Genomic DNA, 20,828 nt, shown 5'->3' on the forward strand with positions numbered 1-20,828 from the left:
ATCTGCTTCTGTTCAGCGTCTTGTACAGCGACAGACCCCCTGGAGCTAAGAGTGCGGTAGAGAGGCTGCTCTCCCTGCCGGACTGCTAACGTTAATAACAGCAGATCACATCCATGCACCCATTTGGAAATATTGGAACAATACAAATGTTTAGAATAATGTTTATGTAGAATAAACAAATTCAATCATACATATTTAAAAACCTTTAAATAATGGCCTTAACCGAAATGAAATATAAAATATTCTTTTGATTCTTTTTTTTGAAAACTAAACTGCTTCATAGCCTTTTTAGCCTTCTATACAACTCTTGATTTGCAAGCAAAGCTCTTGTTCACAGCCTCTAATAATGCAGTGTTAGTTGTTCTAACACCATGATTTGTGTCAGCCTCCACAAGACATCTCAGAGCTCTGACCGAGGAGATCACATCAGAAAGGTCACTGTAATAACTTGGAAAGTCCATGTCACTGATCTTTATCAGAGACAGTACTTAGGACAAGGCTAACATTTTCTTATACATTTTTTTGGTTGATACCGATTTTTCAGACAATAAATTAGGGTATCACTACTTGTATATCTCTTTAACATGAAGCATAAAGTCACCTCCTTCTGTCCCTGCAATGGAATATTCGAACCAGAGTAATGGATTCATTACAAATTTCATCCTACAGGCGCAGTATGAAGCGTAAAGCCTCTTTCACCTGTCCCTTCAACGGGAGCTGCACCATCACCAAGGACAACCGACGTCACTGCCAGGCCTGTCGTCTGAAGCGCTGCATCGACATCGGCATGATGAAAGAGTGTGAGTTGACATTTTTGACATTGAGTCAAAACTTCAGATGAAAATACAAGTTCAGCTGCAAGTTAGTGAGCTTTGTCGTGATACCCTGTGACTCGTCTTCACTGTGTTTATTCATTATTGTAATTGGTTGTCAGCTGTCCATTAATAGTGTTTTGACAAACACAGAATTTGTGAGACAGTAACAGTAATATCTATAATCCTCTAAATTCACATATCACCCCATAGAAAATTGCTTGCCTAAACTTACTTCAGGTTAAAGTCTCATAACCAGATTCAATGATTTAAGAAGACATACTAACATCATGACATCTGACATCTCCACTTACAGTAGATAAGATTTCTAAAGGTTGATACTGAGGTGATTTTAAGGCAGGATGTAACATCTCCTCCACGCCTCCTCTTGACATCCCTTTGATGTAATATTCATGTTGGTGTCTAAAGTAGAGCAGCTGCTTTTCATGCTTCTTCATGTTCCCCTGTTTATTGCACATAAAGCCACTTGCAGGATGACATTATATTTTACTGTTATTTTCTTATTGAAGCTCTTCGGCTTGCTGTTATCGTTCTTATTAAATTTGATCTTTTATCCATTGATTGTTTTATCTTTGTGCAGAAAAGCTAAATAAATGCAAGTAGAGTCATTTTGCAATGCACCAACTGCAGAGAGAGATCAGTTACAGGTAGGCTGGTGCAAGTGGTAAACTGGTTTCCTGCTTGCATTGCATTTAATCTAATATTTAAAGACATCAGGAAGAAGCAGCAGCCAATAGAATCAATGGTTAGGTGTAAATTGATCTGATTTGCAACAAAGAGGCTGCCAATAGTTGATAATCATGAGGCAGGCTGTACCATATGGCAAACTAAGGCTTGGGTCGGATAATAGAACATTTTAACTAGTGGATTTGATCCTGTTTACTACGTGGAGTTTCTATCATCAGTGCATTTTACAAGGTGTTGACAAAAGTGTTGTGATATAGCTTAAGGAGATTGATATCGCTTTGTCTTCTGTGTTTGAAAGGCTGTTTGACACAATCTTAACCATGTTGTTTATGCATACAGTACCAGGAAGTAATACAACTCGAACACGCAAAGAGAGAATGAGACATCATCTCACCCCATTTTAATACAAAGTGACAACGCAAATGATTTATAATAACTAACACTGAGGGGAGTCTTTATCCTGCCTGTCGAAAATCATCATATTATCCAGTTGTTATGTCATCAGTCCTGAATCCCACTTTTATAAACATTGAAAAACACTTAATAAAAAACTAACCTATGAGCAGGACTTGGCACCAAAAGCAGTGCATCACCTTAACCATGACAAGCAGTAGATGACAGGGGAGAATGAGAGAAAGGAAGGAAAGGAAAGGAAAGAAGCCAAATGGGGTTAAAGTCCTGTTCAACAATGGCTCTCTTTCTTTAAAGTGACACACAATAGTCTGGCCCACATTTCATTCACAAGCACGTTGTATTTGTGTCAAACAGAGATGATGCAGGGCAGGGTTCACCACAAAGAACCACATGATGACACTGAAGTGTCTGTATTTCATTGAGAAAAGATGAGAGCGGAGCAAGCAGGAGGAGAGGAAGAGAGAGAGACTTATCAGTATAAAACAGTCTCTTTGTTTCTCACAGCTTGTACTTCCCCACTCCTCTGCTTCTACCGTGAGCATTGATTCTCCCCCCTCCACATACTGTACAGAACTTAAAGGCAACAGCTTATTTCATATTCTGTTTTTCCTGTACATAATCCTCTGTGATAACAAACCTGTTTGTTTTTTTAATTAATACCAACTGTAATTGCAGAGGCACAATCACTCCCGGGTGGTGCTGAGAATTAGGCAGGACGATACACCAGTAATTAGTGCATAAAAGCATAATTTGCATTATTAGCTTTGATTAATTCCCATCACATTTGCCTGAAGGCAGCAGGTTTGTGTTCATCTGCAGTCTAAATGTTACCCACTACAGATCCACTAGTTACACTGATAAAATATTGCACAATAACCACTGGCAGCTTCAGAATAACCACACAAACTTGTACTCTCTTGTGTACATGTAACTAATGATTTATATCCTGGTAGTATACGCAGCTTCAGTTTACTCAGTGGAAGTCAGAATTGTTTTATTTAAAAAGAAAATCAATCCATCAGTCATCCCTGTGCTGAAGTTGATTTAATATGGTTTCGTTGTGATGTAAACTGTTCGAAAGATTCCTCCTCTGTCCAGCAACATACATATGTTGAAAACAAATTGCGAATGCAAAGCAAGAATGGCAACAACAGTCCTTTGTTACGTCTGAATTCACAGCTGTAACACAATCATTATGAAGTGGACAAGAGACTTTAACAGTGTGGGTAACTGGTGCAAAGACCATATAGACTGAAGCTTGTGCCTCCGATCACAAAAATGCCAGAAGCGTCCTCCCACTCCGTCTGTGTGGATGTGGCCTTGTGCATTTGCTCATGACCTCGCCCATGCTGAAGTTTATTTTCCTGTCAAAAATAAATAAATCCAGGTTCAGTAGGTCGCAGTCGATGTGTCATCTTCGCCACATCCTTTGTTAGTGTGCGGCCTTGTGGTGTTCTGTGTTTGTGTGGCTGTGTAAACATATTAAAGCAGCGCAAAATAATGAATAGATGAGGATGTGGCACTGGGTGTTAATCTGTGGGAAGCTTGAAGATTCACAACCAACCATAGAGCATTTGTTTCTCTGTCCAAAGGCAGAGACGGATGCAGACCAGAATGTGGAGTTAATTACGAAGACATGGCCATGATGACTTCCATGTTGTTGTTTTGTGTTTTCGTGGTGGTCATAAGGAGCATGTCTCTTGGTCCTGTGACTGTCACTCCTGTGACGGGAGGAAAACAAGCATTTGTGCATATTTCTACTATACATGTTGTGTTTTATCAATCCGTGTCACTATTAATCTTGACAGCACTAACAAACAAGACACTGACAAGCATAGAAAGGGACTGTCTGCTGTATCCTGAAGAATTTGATACTGTCATTTATCACTTGTTGGACTGGCAGAGAGTGACCTCTACTAAGATGAGATGCGATCGTTCTCTGGATAACTTCTAAAATACATTTCTTGTGGCTTCTTAGAAGTTGTTGAGTGACCACACCAGTTTGGATCAGGTGTCGGGCTGTAATCATTCATTGTTTTCAGAGTTAGATTTTTACCTCTTTTTGGAAGATTGTATTCATGAATGCATCTTTGAGGATAAATTACAATTCACTTACCCTGTTCCTGCTGGTATGTGTGTGTGTCTGCCTTTTGTGCTATCCTTTCTTTATACTGGCAGCTTTGTCCAAGCTTCACCACCATTCAGTTCAGAACTATGTTGTGTGTGTGTGTGTGTGTGTGTGTGTGTGTGTGCCCTCTGCGAGTGGTGCCAGCTGAGTTCGTAGTAAACACCCCTCCGCTGTCCTTGTTTGACAGAGTTTAGAGAGATGCCAGGAAAAGACCTCCCCGCCTGTGAGTGTGTGAGTGTATGTATTTGCTTGCCGTGTTTGTCTGTTTGCGCGGGTGTGTATTTGTAACAGGATTAGAATCGCAGGAGTGTTTGAAATGTTTTAGCCTTTAGAGGAATGAATTCCCGCCCTCTGTGCCTTTCATAAGCAAAGCTTCTCCTGCAGAGCTGCCCTCCGTTTGCCTCCCCAATTCATATTCTTCATCCTCTCTCTGAGTCTTTTGTATTCTGTCTCTTTGATGCCCTTTACACCTGCATTACCATAAGTGCCAGGTGCTCTATTTATAGTTGGATATATCAAAAATATGTCAAACGAGGTGTAGATTGAAATACATTTTGGCTTTACACGTTTTTAATGTTCCCTATAAATAAACTTCTAATTATGGCTGCACTATTAATCACAATATTATCAAAATTGCAATACAGCCAAGTGCTATAGCCAAATCACAAGCTGCAGTTGTTTTAAATCCGGTAAATTGTTTGACAAAGTACCTTTTTATAGCAGAGATTCCCTGGCCTACAAATCCTGTTCTTCAGATGTAATTTGCTTGGGACGGACCACAACAAATTTCAAAGATCATTATTTTGATAGTTCTTTTCAGTGTAAGTTGAAATGAAATTTGTGATGCATAAAACATCATTCCTCTTTTACTGAGAATCATATTGCAATCACAACATCCGTTGAAGTAGTTTTTTACCTTATCAAATATTCAGAGGTGGGAGAGATACTCAGATCTTGCATTTCAGTAAAAGTAGCAATACCACAGTGTAGAGTAAGTAAAGTACACAAGTAATGGCATGGCATTTCTTATAATGTATGTTATGTTATTAATATAACAAATAAGTACAGTATGAATGCATGAATGTGTCACTTTGATTATTAGTTAATTAGTGCTGTATACTTTCAAAGACTGAGTTTATTTTACAGTATCTTAATTTATGATACTACATCTTAATTTATGTGTCGATTATATTTTGTATTAAACTGAATCTCCAAAGTAGAATAAAATAATGAATGAATAAAAAATGCAATATTTGCCTCCTAACTTAAGTGGAGTAGAAGTATGAAGTCGCAGAAACTGGAAATACTCCAGGAAATTAAGAACCATAAATTTTAACTTAAGAATATTGCTTAAAAAAGTGTACCTAGTTACTTTCCACCACTGGTATAATAATATGAATTCCAAAAACACAGACTCTGAGACTATTTAGCTTATCTTTTTAAAAGCATTGCCATCCTTTTTTGTAAGCTATTTGGACTCTTTGCACTCTTTTTTTTGCCATATATCACTTTTGGTTTAGCATATCCTGAATTGTTAACTCAAATATAGCCCTCATGATTACATTTTTTATTTTTTTATTTTTTCTTCTCAAATTGCTGAGTAGACACAATCAAGTGCCGCCTAGTGTGTTTTTTACCCCATGCCCTCTTGCCACCCTGCACACTTCCATTGTGATCTTTTGATAAGCTGTTCTGCGTCACACTCAGCATGTGTGGGTGCCTCCACGCCTGGCTGACCTGATTTTACCTCTTGAAACATCGCAGACCCAGGGCAGCAATGGACAAATATTGGCTGCACACCAAATCCAGCGTGACATATATCACACCAAATCTGAGTTGTAGCCGCCTCTTTTGTGTTTAACTGGTCGGTCTGAGGGCTAATGAGTATACCTGCTGTGAACCTCTGGCCTCTGCAACAGGCAGACTCTGCCTTTCCCTCTTTGTCGGTGTCTCTGGCATTACTAGTGTTGCCCAGACGCTTACTGTGTGTCTTTCTTTCTCTGCTCCTCTCTGCCATGCAGGGCACCACATCACCACTTCCAATCAGTTGCTTCCCAAACAGCAAACTGTCTTTTTGGTAAACTGCTGTGCGCCTGCCAAGCGCTGTTGGGTGGTCAAGATGTTCCTTTGATGGTCTGTTGTTTTTGGTGGACTCCTGCCGTGGTGATGCCATCTAGGGCTCAAACTTGGCTTGAGACTGACTGGTCCAATCATGTCCCAGCCTTAGAATAGCTGCTTTGTCAGCCTGTGCCAAACTTTGACCAAACTGTGCCTATTCATGATTGGGCTCCGTGCTGCATACTTGGATGTCCTCACCACAAGGAGTGGTTTTGGGCAGTCCGCTCCTGGCTTGGGACTGGATGGACATTGGAGCACAGCCAAAGCCTAATTAATGACGGTGGGTCAAAAGAGATGAAAGCCAAGTAAATTCTCTGGTTAGCTAAGCAGTCAGATTAATTCAGTTGCCTTTTTAAGCCTGTGTAGCCAAACTGTTGTTGTTGTCGTCTGCATTGCCACATTATGTGGTTATGTAACTCTGCTGCTGTGGTTGCAGTCCAGGGTGCAATCACTGAAAATCCACTTCAAATATAGTTGTTTACAGCTTCCAGGAAAACAACCAGTATTTAGTATGAAGTGCATGATCTGAGCACTATTTAATTTAGAGTCATCCATGCCATCACATTGGTCTCTTTAATTAGCAGTTACTGACAAAGCATGTATTTATTTGGTGTCCTTATTCCTTTGATCCAAATATGTCCTTACCATTGTAAAGGATAAAAGTTGTAGTTTGCCACATGACAACATATTTTAATGACATTTGGTTAACCATCAGGGATTGCTGTATTAACAGGTGAAGACGTTAAATCAGTTCAACCAGTCAAAAGCTATTTTTGAGGAGGTTACTATGGCAAAGAAAATACTGTGAGGAGCTTTTACCCTGCATTCAGCCGGCATGAGCAAGGGCTCTGCCATAACTTTAAGCAAACAACATCATTTAGTGAAGCTAAATTTAATGTCAGTAAGTATGAATAGTGAGAGAGTTGCTCCCTAGCTGCCAGAGCCCCAGACTTGCTGTCATATCTGCAAGTGTTGTGACCTCATGGCTCTGGGCCTGTGTCTCTTTGGCAGTCGCGGTCTGTCTGGCAGTCATGCTGTCTGTCTGTCCGTCTGTCCGTCTCTCTGTCTGCACAGTTGAGCGCTTCATGGGCAATCAGTCACTGTGGCAGAGAGTCAAGAGGATAATATGTGCCGAGGCATTGAGGGGTCAGTGCATTACTCCAGCTGTGACTGACAGACCTGGATGACGAGAATACTGACCTGAACTTTGCCTTTTTTTTTTTTTTTTTTTTTAACATTTCTTTATTAAATTTTTCACATTTAGCACATTTAACTCAAAGACAAGCAACAACAACAATCACACAGCAAAACAATCCAACTTCCCCAATCGTACAGGCAGCATATAACATTGGACACTTACTGATTTATCCCCACGGTACGTCAAATGATCACAACACTTCACATCACATCATAGACACATTCATATTTACTTCTTCAATATCACCACGTTTAACAAAGTTTAAGAATCTTTCCCAAATGTCTTTAACTTCAGAGGTTTTTTTCCTGATAGTATAAGTGAGTCTTTCTAAAGCCAGACTTGATGTTAGATTTCTCAGCCAAAAGCAAAGGTTAGGACCATTAATATTTTTCCAGCGCAGGGCAATTGACCGTCTAGCCTGTAGTAGACACAAATCCACCATCTTTTTTTCTCTATTGGCCAGAGAGCAACTGGTAGGATAGACACCCAGAACACACAATTTGGGATTTAGAGGAATCAAGGTAGAGGTAATTTGTGAGATATACTGTGTCACTAATCTCCAAAATGTTTTGAATTTCCTCACATTCCCATAAGCAATGATACAGAGTACCTTTATATTCACTGCACTTATAACAAAGATCAGGAATATTAGGGTCGAATCTATTTAATTTTACAGGGGTAGTGTATAATCTCATTATCCACTTGTATTGTATCAAGCGTAGTCGGGTGTTAATGGTCTGTGATTGGGCCTTTGAACATATTGTACCCCATTCCTCCAGTGATATTACCTCTTTTAAGTCTTGTATCCAATCTTGTCTCTTTCTCTCTGTATTATCTTTGTTGTTATTTACCAAAATTTTGTATAACTGCACAACCCATCCCTTACTGAAACAGTTCTGTGTGGACAATGACTCCAGTGTGGACAGTGGAGGTTGCCGAAATGAACGTTTGAGGCGAGTCAGAATAAAACTTCTAAGTTGCAAATACTTAAAGAAATTCTTTTTTGGGATGTCGAACTTCACTTTTAGATCGTCAAACGACATCAGTGTATTGTCCTTATATAGGTCTAAAAGCTTAGTTATACCCTTATTTAACCAACTTTTAAATCCCAAATTACTCTTGGCTGGGCTGAAATGTTCATTGCCCCCAAAAGATATTTATTTACCTCATACCAGACCACAATAGTGTTTTTCACAAAGTGATTGGTTGTTTTTTTCAATAAACAAGTACAAAATGAACTTTAATGTCTTATTTCTATATCCTGTGTTATGTTCAGGTTACTACAATAAACTGAGGAAGAAAGGTCACGTGAGATTTACTGTCTGGACATAACAATCAAGATATGAAGCATGGTTTAGCAAATATAGTGTATCTTTTTTGGTGGCTAATATTTGCTCTTAGTATGTAATAGTACAACAGTATACTCTGCACAGTTTCCTGTGTGCACTTGGAAGCCTGTAATTTTTCACATAGTCATCAACAGCATCAAACACTGATGACGTCAAACTCCTCCTGCTTCTCTCTGTGGGCTTGAAAGTTAACATCATATTCAGAACATGTAGGAGACAAACGCATACCTGAGCACAGCATTTTGAATTTTGATATATATGCGTATATAAGGTGTGTTTTGATGTGTTTGTTCAGTTTGTTCTTTCACAATGAAGCATGTTGTACATGCATTGTTTGTGTGTTATGACAAGTATGATCATATAACACTTTTGAAATGATGATGATGACATAGTGCTGAAGTGTAAAGTAGTCTAACAAGAAATATAATGGCAGAGGACTTTTTCAAACCATCTTTTTACAGATATTACATCCACACACTTCACATTTGTTTTTCATGTTGATATAACATCTTCAGGCACAGCACATTTCCTGTTTTTTAAAAGAAAATTGCTATACTGCAGGAGTTGTGCGTATTACTCGTACTAAACTAAATCAAAATAATGAACAGAGCACAATGATGATCATACTAAGAGTAGTACTCGGAGGGCTGCCATAGACTGCATCTGCACTACGTGTTCAAATTTGAATTAAAAAAAAAACCGAATAGACTGGGCCTAATGTGACTCAGTGTTTCTGCTATACTTAACACTAATGGCGCCCCGCCATAGCAGAATTTTCAGTGCACAATATTGCCACTTATCACTGCTTGGCGTCAGTTGCTCTGTCATTCACATGGTATTTCAATAATTTCAGCTGTGCCTTGTTCTGTTGTGTAATTTTGCTGCATTAAGCTAATGTTTAATGTGTAAAGCGACAGGAGGGGTTGATACAAAATCAGTGGTTTACCTATATTGTCACGCCAGCTCAGGAAATGCTGACAAAAAGAGTAAGTTCCGCTTTCTTTGCCAAAAGTTTTATTTTTCAAACATTGATTCTTTAGCATTCTTTGTCTTGACGTTTGTTAAAACAACAAAATAAGTTTTATAACAACTCCGACATCTTATTATGGTCACAGGGGTCAGATTTTAAACAGATGTGGTCAATTCTAAATATAAATGTGCAACATTCATGATTTGTCTTGGAGAGCATTGTGTTTTACAGTGTTCACAGTCATACTGTGGTCATCCTGGGATTGATATTGATTTTCAAATTTTCAAAGTTGTCGATTTCCACTGTGTTTCTGTAGAGCATGTACAATTGTCAGTAGTTGGGAGGGGAAGAGCGAGTGGAGATTGTCCGCTACTTAATCTATCACAGGTGGTAATGTCTCAGACAGATGAAAAGAAACTAAAGAATTCTAAAACGGTTCACAATGTTCGCGAGTGTTTATTACAATTTTGGATGACCCACCCAAGTAAAGTCTATGTGAGGGAAACACTGTTTTGAATCCAATAGAAATTTCAATCTGTTGTGATCTGTGATGAATAATGAGTGTGAGTAAAAGATTAAAACGTAGCGTAATGCTCCAGGACATGTGGTGGTGGCATGCAAACTCAGGAATTACCAAAGGAACCTCTCAACTAGTCATACCCAAAAGAGCCACTATAAACAGTATGTATAATCCATTCTGCACCACTGTGCCTGCAGTCTAGTGCTGCAGCATGAATAAGGCAAAAGGCACTTAAACATCCAACATCCAACACCCGCTGCATCAGCTATATTAAAAGGCAGCAGACATGGCAGGCTTTTTCTGCATGCAAGGCTAAGGGGTATGGTCCATGTAACCCAGGATGGAAATGTTTGGAGCTTACATTACAACTCCTCCATCTGGTTTTGAAAGCTAACTTCATTTTACAGCTGACAAGTAGTACTTTGTTTGCCACAATCTGCAATTCATCTTGAAACTGTTTTCAATTTTCCGTTATCATAGCCTGCGTTCAGACCGTGTCCTTACATGCTGAGAATAAGCAAATACTAACTAAAGTGTTGGTCATACCTTCAATTTACCTGTTTGATTTTTTTGCTTGAAACTCATCTTATAACCCGTAATTTGTGGACAGATACAGAAGAAATGAATAATGAATAAAGAACAATATTAGTTTTACTGCAACCCTAAAATTAGCTATAAGCTCCTGTGAAATCCATGCCGTAGAATGTAAATGTAACCATTAAAAGAAAAATTGGAGATAAGACAATAAGCAGAAATAATAACTGACACATGAGGAGCTATATAGCAAAAGGACTAAGGGGATTCATGCAAAAATGTAAATATTTCTATCAGTTGACAAGATTTTTGTAACTGTGTGCACCAATACTGCACAAAAGCTGTCTCTGACCTATTGTTACCTTCGATTTTCTCCAGTGTACAACACCATTGGTAGTGCAGTCAGTGTGAAGGGATTGTGTTGTCTCTGCACTATGTGACATCATTACATCATGCGTGCGGGTTCGTGCGTGTGTTTACTTCCACTAAATTAGACACAGTGTGGGGAGACCAGATCAATTACAGCACTTAGTGATACTTACCGTAATGTAGGCCTTTTTTGATGGATTCAAACATGTCGAAAAACATCAGTCCAAAATACAGATTTTGAACATTTGTTCTGTCATGACTGCAAGCCATCTTTATAAAGAAATCAATATATGATGTAGGAAAATAATTGCGTGTGTGTGCTGGTGAATTTTTCCATCGGTGTATTGCAAGATATTTGACATATCCTCTCTTCCTGTCTATATTGCAGTCATCCTGACAGACGAGGAAGTCCAGAGGAAGAAGGACATGATAATAAAGAGGAAAGAGGAGGAGGCAGCCCGGGAGGCAATGAGGCCACGTCTGAATGAGGAGCAGGCCAGGATCATCTCCTCCTTGGTGGAAGCTCACCACAAGACCTACGATGCCTCCTATTCAGACTTCTCCCGCTTCAGGGTTAGTTCAGTACAAAGTTTCTCCCTTCACCAAAACCACGCTGACAGTGTTGCAGCCAAACTCACTTTGTTCTCCACCGTGAATTTGGGTGGAGCAGGTCATGATGTCATGCAGAAGGGAGGGTTGCTTAAAGCACAGCATCAAGCTGCATTTTCCACAAAAAAGCAACACAGGTTGCAAACAGCAGTATGTTTGTTGTACTCTTAGGTTAGCAGCCTGCCACCATGCAAAGTCAATTAATTGGAGATCAAATGCTGAAGAACTAATGTTCAAAGAAAATGTAATCATAGGACATGGATAACATCTGCTCTGGTTTACCACAACACTACAGACCTTGGCATTCTCTCTTGTAGTTTGTACCCGTGACTGTAATTGGCTGAAGTAGGTTACAATTACAACTGAAACGCCAGGAAAGGCTGCAACTTCATGTTTAATTTCCAGCCATTTTGACCATGGCCAGGCCATTGAGATTGGCTGGAAGGCATAGTTTAACTTTTAGTAACCACACAGTATAAACAGACGCCATAAATCTGGTAGTTTTAAGTTAATGCTCTAGTATAAGGGCAGTAACAAAAAGGCTTAGCTGTGATCTTGGAGATGGCATTATTTGTGTCCAACTAACGGCTGGAAGGTCAGAAAAAGCTCTCCCTGACAGCAATCAATAAATCAAATGCTTTGACCAACAAAAGTGTCTGTGGCTGTCGCAGGCCTCTAATAAGCCATGACCAAAGTGTTCCACATGGTTAGGTGAGTATTTTGCTCAAGCTATTAGCAAGCTTGTTGCGCAACTGTGCCTCTTTGTTCTAATTTATCTTCTCTTGTCTTCATATCAGTAAAGATCACACAAGCCATATACACATGTGAGGTGGTAGTAACAGCCAGATTTATTCTCTTTGTGGTGTATCAACATATGTGTTGTACTGTTAATCATTTAATGGGACTCAGCATCATCCCTGTGATCTTGAGATAGCTGTAAACAGTGTCTGTAATCATAGTGAAGCTAACTACAGATCAGCACCTCAACCACCATTTCCCGTTTGTGTTTCCAATAAACAATACTTGACACCAGTAACACTAGTCAGCAGAAGTGTTTGTCTGCCCAACAGCCTATTTTTTTCCTCCCAAGTCATGAACTTGATACTTTCAGATGACGTTCTCTCTGCAGACTACAAGTGGGTCACCAAAGTGAATGAAATGGAGGACACAGATATGATGGAACGTGTGAGAAGGTTTCAAAACACAACCTTCCATGCGTCTGTGATTTAGCACACACTGTTCAGACAGCCACAACCACGCTCCAGTTGGGTAGCAGATATGCAATGACTCAGTTTTCCAGATATTGAGCTGTGGTTGTCACTTTGAACTGAGTGTGAACCTTGCAAAATGAAGTAATCCTAAAACCAAAATATACAAAAACTGAACTTCTGACCAGACTGAAAACTAGGGTGTGCTTTGGAAATAATAAGCAATTGTTTCATTAAAACCTGCAGTCTGGGACTTTTGTCTCCCCCTATGACATTGAGTGTTATAACACTAACCCTGCCAATGTTCTCATGACGCCAACGCAGAACCTATTGCCTCTGACTCCAGATTTAAAAACTGTAGAGATTTTTATCTTGCGGTGGCTGGCTTCATTTTTTTTAGTATAAAAGAACTTGTGATGTACTTCTGGCAGTGTTTTTAAAAAAGGACCTTTTAAAGTCATACTTGAGCAAATTTGGCCAATTACAAATTAAATCAATTATATATAGATTAACAGAAAATGGATACACTCAAATGAAGTATGCAGTGCTCCACAGTACGCCAAAATTGTACTTGAGTAAATTTACTTTGTTACATTACATTGCTGACTCTTTTTTTAATGCAAGCTAACTTGCACACATGTGGAACATGGGATAAAGTAAAAAGAACATAATTGGGTAACCTGTTAACACTGCTTTGTGAAACTGTCTCCTGGTGTGTGGTGATTACTTCTTCTTGCAAAGGATTTGATTCCTCAGCTCCAGGTGGCGGGAGCCCAGGGTGCACTTAGCTTTGACAGTATTACAGTGAGGATATTAATATCTATGTTTCTCTGTGTGTGTTCGCAGCCTCCAGTGCGTGAAGGCCCAGTTACACGCAGTGCCAGCAGAGCCGCCTCCCTTCACTCTCTGTCTGATGCCTCTTCTGACTCATTCAACCACTCACCAGGTGAGATGCACACAGGGTCCTTCTCGTCCTGTCCTTGTTTTCTTTCATACTTCATGGTTAACTTGACCAAGGACACTCTGATGAAGACATCCATTGATTGAAAACACAAACACAGGCAGGTATTCCGCCCCCACTGTCTGCCTCTGCTTGCATACTGCGTTGGAGTGTGCCTTAGCAAATATGCATGTATGCATATGTTTGCACACTCAAGACGTTAAATTCTTTGTGTTTCATATTGCAAGACCTTAATTTTGCTGTTGTTACAAATAAATAGCTTGCAGCAGGAGTCAGATATATAACTTTGTGTGTTAGTTTGCACGAAAGTGCCAGCATGGGGACTAATGAGTGTAATTTTGAAGACAGGAAGTATTTATGTTCTTATTCATGTTGTTTAATGTGGCTATGACAGCATATATTGGTCTTTAAAAGTCTTTGGTTTGGCTGCCACAAACCTTTTCAGACTTTTTAATTGCCTTTCATACAAAAATGTCATATTTGTTCCACCACACTGAGTATATTTGCACTCAGCTAAGTTTATTTTAATGTGTCTCATTTTTCTCATTTTAGTTTTAAAACTGTGGCTTTGTTATGGTCGCAAGTCATATGATTTTTTTTTGCCAACTTATTGTTTTTGTTGTTCATTTCAAAAAAACTAAACAAAATTATCTATAGAAACTGCAGTCATTCTTCAATACTCTTGGCTGTATTTTCTCGTCCACTTTAAACTCAATTGCTATCTTGCCTGATATAACCTCTTGCTGGCTCTTTGCTATCTCTGACTTCAAAATGCTTCCTTTCAATCACTTCTTTACTTGCCCCTCCCCTTTTCTTACTCTGCTACCCTGCACTCAACTTTTCTCCTAATCCGCTTCTCAAACAGAGTCGGTGGACACCAAGATGAACTTCAACAGCCTGTTAATGATGTATCAGGATGGTGCAAGCAGTCCAGACTCTAATGAGGAGGACACAAAGCTCTCCATGCTGCCCCACCTGGCCGACCTGGTCTCCTACAGCATCCAGAAGGTCATAGGCTTTGCCAAGATGATCCCAGGCTTCAGGTACAAACTACAGGCACTGCAGTAACTGAGTTTGATTTAATTTTGGGGACATCAATACAGTGTTGCAGCATACATTGCTTCCTGCTACAGTGTCTTATCCAGGTAGTCAGACTTCTCTTAAGAATTCTGATGTTGAACATTAAAAGAATTACTTAAATTTATAAAGGGAGTATGAAGAAACAACAGCGCTGATGTTATGTCACTGACTAATGGCAGTGCCCTATAGGTAACAGATTCATGATATGGTAGAATTTAGAGTGGTTCCATACTGCTTTGCATTAAATCAATGTTAAAAGTTAATAGATGGGAAATTACGTGCTTTAGGAGCCAGTTAAGGCATTTAATACCACCAATTATGGCTTCATGGTCCATATTAATCACTGGCTAGAATGCTGCAGTGATTGACAAGCCTACAACATGAAAACAGTGCAAGCTAACTATTGGATTTTGCATAATGGATATTTTATTATAATCACTGACATATATTTACATTTGAAACAATGTAGCATTCTGCTTGCTGCCATATTGATGCTGGTGTGATGGTGGAGAGACCCAACATGAGCATTTAGCGCATCTTGCCTATAAGTAGTGTGAGGAGCTTCAATAAAAGTTCTGGTTGAGGATCCCTGCGTTGCCCACTGGCGGTGGCTGCGACAGATTCGGCAAAACATACCTAAAACCGAAACTTTGACTTTATTAAAACAGCTACGGCCATAGCTTATCTAATGCTGAATTTAACAGTGGCGTTGTACGACTAAACCACTTTGAAATTAGTGCACGTAATATTGTTAATATTTTCACGTAGAACAAAACAAACAAAACATAACTTACTATAATTGGTCAGGTACAGCCACCCGCTGAATTTCTGGTCCACCAACACATTTTTAATCTTTAATATTTTTATTTAATTAAATCCACTGTTTCCCATCGCGGCACGGAGAAGGCTGCTCTGCCACTTCAGCAAACAACGAGCTAACATCCATGCTACATCCATGCTAGCTGCCTCATAGACCCGTGGCTCAGCCAACTTCGTGCCGCTGCACTCCTGTTCAACAGGTGAACCAGCGGGTTTAACGTCTCCGCCTTTTTTGGCCATTTCTTTATGACCTCCCGTTATGTTCAATCACAAGTAGCCTAGTTTGCGTGTAATGACAGTAGCAATGGTTTGTGGGGTGTGGGGTGTTAGCTGATGAAAAAGACACCTGACCTCAGACCTATGTGTTCATGTGTTGACCATAAGACGTCACCATTGAGCTTTCTGCTTTGTAACTGATGTATACAAACCTATTTTGAATAAATAAATAAACAATGCTTAGCCTGGCGGTGGGAAATTTAAGCCTGGCGGGCCACCTGGAGGAAACCCTGAGTTACTCTGGTGAAATGCACCCTGTTTGTTTGGAGTAGGAATTTGACAGGCAACATATTCTTACGCATCGCCCCTTTAATATGTCACTGTGGGGCTTTAAGAAATCATTTGTAACTCAAGGTTGTTTCTGAGAAGTACTGTAGCTGGACCCCGATTCAGACTTGTGACAGCAGCATTAATCACTTGTTACACAATGTTGACTGACAGAAAAATGAATCTGCATAATCATAATTGTAATCATTGGAGTCAATATTCAAGCAAAATTGCCAAACATTTGCTAGTTCCAGCTTACAAGATGTGAGGATTTGTTGATGTTTGCCTGAAACAGAAATTATCATGAAGGTAAAGTTTCCCCACCCTCGTCTTTTTGGTTTGTTTGTTGGTTGATTGGTTGGTTGGTTAGTTGGTTTGTCAGAAGGATTACACATTAACTTCCAAACAGATTTTCATGAATCTTGGATGAACAATGAGGGCTAGAGCCCATTAAGTTTTCGTCCAGATGAATGGGCAGATCAAGGCATTTTGAGTAAAATGTAATGCAGATCCCAATTAAAATTCTACAGAGGGCCATTTTGGTTTATTGTCTGAACATGGTTTAACAGGAAATCCTGCATAATATACCTTTAAATGAATAAATGCTTTTAATGATCTCTTGTTAATGTGAGTTTCTTACTGAAATCCCTTGGAGTCACAGCAGACTGCTGACGCTGACCTGTAGCTGCAGGTCATCTTTGATTGGCTCAGAGGGGCTTTTATATTGATATGCAACATACTCTATAATCCTTTGGTACCATGACTCATATTGTAGCCATATTGAAAATTAAGCTTCTTTACCTCTGCAGTTGTCTGCTGTTGTTGTGGTTATGTTTTGTTTACAGGTGACTGGTTGCTGCATCCAACCAGCAGAACGTACAGGCAAAAACTCTAGCAGCCCGACTGAGCTTCCCACCCACATGCACAGCACATTGATTTTTCTGCCTACGTGTAGGTGGGATATCATTGGGCAAGGTGTAATACTATTATCACTTCCAAACAAGCAAGCTCTTCCAAGAAACCGCTGGAACAGGCTGTAGCTTTTTAAATACATGCTGGGCTGAGAGATAACTTCATAAATGTACGCACATGCAAAGACCACATAATTAAGGAATAGGGAAGACACATCTGCAATATGAGGATACATAATGCCTACGTGTGTTTGCATGTTGTGGAATAATACCGATATGTATTTGGCTTAATATTAACATAAATGTGGTCTTACTGTTGGCCTTGTTGCAGTGCATCATGGGTACAAGGGGTGTTTTCCATAGGAATATAAAAGAGGCTGGAATTTTTAGAAGCTATATTATGAAATATGAATTGTTTAGCAAAACGTGTGTCCCAACTTACTTTGTCAGCTTATGAATAGTAGGAGTACTAAAAAAAAGACGGTACAGGACAGTCTATTTAGCATGAAATTCACATAGTGTAGTTCTGTAGGTACAGTTAATTTTAATGTAATTAAAGGGAGCTTGAGGAGAGGGTTTGCTAAAGATAGACCATGCTTGTGTACTGTACTTGCATCTGCGCAAGTGACAACATAAAGCCTGTGGTTGGACACTCTGTTGCTACAGTAACCACATAATACATTCATTGTGAATGCTGTGCTTATCAGTTACACACGCACAAAAATAGGCAAACACAATTCCAAGTGTTAGTGGTGAGTAAGTTGAAATTTTAGGGTGTGTGTGTGTGTGTGTGTGTGTGTGTGGTGGCTGTTTTATTTGTGTTTGCAGTTTCAAGTGAATTTTCATCCCACTTAATTTGCAGCACTTTAACTCGTGTTTTGCAGTCACTGCTTTTTTATCACACACAGAGTCAGAGATGAAGCCCCAGTAGTTCCTATCAAAGTGCTATGGGAAAGGTCAATGGTAGAGCCAGTGTATGTCAGGTGACGCAATTGCACGATTTTGGCCTCTGTCAAATTTTCTTCGAAACCTGGGGCTGGTCATGGGGGCATGGGGGAACAGAGATATGTGCTGTTCTTCCTGGCAGGACACAGTGTGAGCTAATATCTCGGAATGATTTGTTTCGGCCTTTCTTGTTCATGTCTCTTAACTGTGAGTGCAGTAAGTACTCATGCTGGAATGTGTGTACCTCAGTTTTTTTTTTTTTTCCCCTCAGTCTGAATGCAAATCAAGACATCCTTCCTGCTACACTTTCTTGCACTTTGTAGTCTTTTCAGGGTTGGAGCACTTACCTTTTCACATAATAATAAAACTATCTGACTCTGACATTTAGTCATTAGGAGTGTTATCTGGCAGTTTGATTGAACTAAAGCTTGCAAGTGTATGTGTCCTTGTTATTTAGAAAGTATTTTCTGTTGTTAACTTTGTTGGCTAACTGCTTGATTGCCCAGGTTGCTAGTTGCTCATTTTCTAAAGCCAGATACCTATAGTGGCTCTTTAAGACTGATAATGGTGTTGATATTTGCAGAGTAGGAATAACCTGTGAACAGTACATCAGCCATTATTCATTTTTAACACAATGGAAGACATAAACAAATGTTTTCTGGTAAGGATAACTTTGATTCTTTTAATTCCACATTTTAGATGACCTAGATATCTATTGAGTGAAATGTGAACATGACGCTGCTCTCTGATGGAGAGAGAGTGAAATAGGCACTGTCGCAAAACTTCCTCCATTTCTGTTCTCCACTATGTTGTTATTTATTGCGCTGATTTATTGGGCTAGCTCTAAAATTGAGAATGACATTGCAGCTCCTATAACTAAAGTGAAATGAGTATGAGAGTTGATACAGTACAAAGAGGTTAAAGCTGATGAAAAGACACCAATAAAGATGGCTTCCATAACATTGTCTCAGAACAGGCCTTTTATTTAACCGTGCCCGTGTCCGACTTTAAACATGTCAGTCCAGTAACACTCTGTATCTGTGACTGTTTGTTCCAGAGAGCTGACAGCAGAAGACCAGATCGCTCTCTTGAAGTCGAGTGCCATTGAGATCATCATGCTGCGTTCAAACCAGTCATTCAGTCTGGAGGACATGTCCTGGAGCTGCGGAGGGCCTGACTTCAAATACTGCATCACTGATGTTACAAAGGGTTGGTTTGCATCCCATCTGTCACAGTGCTGCAGTGAAACAGCCGAGCTGCACTGCATCAGTACATGAACACATAAGCAGCATGTTTTGACTTGCATGACTACACACACACACACACACACACGCACACATTCACACAAAGCATGTCCTTGCCTGAGACCTTGCCTATTGATCACACATCGCCATCAGTACACACATTCCTCATCTTCCTCGTGGGCCCAATCCTCTGGAAGTTTCCACGAAGGCCGCATTACCAAGTACAGCACTGATGAAACGTGACTGTGCACACAAGCACACACTCTGAGGGAGAGAAAAGCGTTCAATGTTGGAGCTGATGACACAGCTGGGTTTTTTTTTCTTTTCTTTCCCCCACTTTATATAAGAGGACCTTACAAGGATCATACACACACACACACACACATACGCACACACACACTCCTTTTTTACGCACACTTGCACATTACTGTGAGGTTTTGACTTCAGGTATTTTCATTGAAGCAATAAAGCAGCCACAAACACACACACAGTTCTTAGTCCTTCACAAATGCAGGCCAGGAAGTAATGCTCTCTGTCCACAATGTATAAATACACATAGATAATAATGAGTCTTATGTCACTGCTGCAGAAAGTGTTTAAATGATTAAAGTCAATAAAAAAACGCACAATATTTTCTTGCGTGTCTCAGCGCGTGGAGCTGTGGCTGACGTTGTGTTTGTGTCGTCCTCCACAGCGGGTCACACTTTGGAGCTGCTGGAGCCACTGGTGAAGTTCCAGGTCGGCCTGAAGAAACTCAACCTGCACGAGGAGGAACACGTGCTGCTCATGGCCATCTGCCTGCTCTCCCCAGGTACTGCCTGTGTTTATGTGTTCGTCTGCGTGTTCCTAGTTAGGTGTATTTCCAGCTGAGGCAATTTTTAAGAGTTGGATTGTTAGCAGATTGACTGACGACTAAGCACAGGATTCGTGTTGCTCGCTGACCTTGATTCACCCAAGCATTAGTGTGTTTTTCTGATGCTGCCAGTAACACACTGGAAGCTTTTTAAGCTTTTCTTGGAAGAGAAAATGTTCTGTGCAACAGATTAAAGTATAAAGTTACAAACATCAAAAATTCACGCTTGTGAACATTCAGCGAAAGGTTGAAAATAATGAATGTGTGTAATCACTGAATGAGGCCACTGAGCAGCAAGGCCCTTCACAAGAATAGATTATGCAGTCTCAGTATCGATATCTCAAACTTTTATTGATCTACTGTTGACAGTCTTACAATGTAGTGAATGAATGAGCCATTTAGATAGATGTTTATGGTCTTCCACTTCAAAACTTCTTTCATTGATGTAAGAGTACAAAAACTTAAAACAAATGGGATGAAGGAAGTCTCGTCATAACAGTGCCGACAAAACGTGAAAAACATCTTAAACTCTTTC

General features: G+C 39.8%; 1 protein-coding gene across 5 annotated transcripts in view; it reads left to right on the top strand.

Annotated features, from left to right (window-relative positions):
* LOC115585272 (vitamin D3 receptor A) overlaps positions 1–20,828 on the top strand; it is a 106,363-nt gene that overhangs the window by 75,910 nt on the left and 9,625 nt on the right. For all 5 annotated transcript variants that reach the window (XM_030423538.1, XM_030423536.1, XM_030423539.1 and 2 more), the window contains 6 exons: positions 670–800; positions 11,509–11,693; positions 13,784–13,883; positions 14,764–14,941; positions 19,254–19,405; positions 20,135–20,251. In XM_030423538.1, coding sequence (XP_030279398.1) covers positions 670–800; positions 11,509–11,693; positions 13,784–13,883; positions 14,764–14,941; positions 19,254–19,405; positions 20,135–20,251 — 863 coding nt within the window. The remainder of the gene's footprint in view (positions 1–669; positions 801–11,508; positions 11,694–13,783; positions 13,884–14,763; positions 14,942–19,253; positions 19,406–20,134; positions 20,252–20,828) is intronic.

Source organism: Sparus aurata, chromosome 7 (assembly GCF_900880675.1).
Source record: "Sparus aurata chromosome 7, fSpaAur1.1, whole genome shotgun sequence".
NCBI classification, from domain to species: domain Eukaryota; kingdom Metazoa; phylum Chordata; class Actinopteri; order Spariformes; family Sparidae; genus Sparus; species Sparus aurata.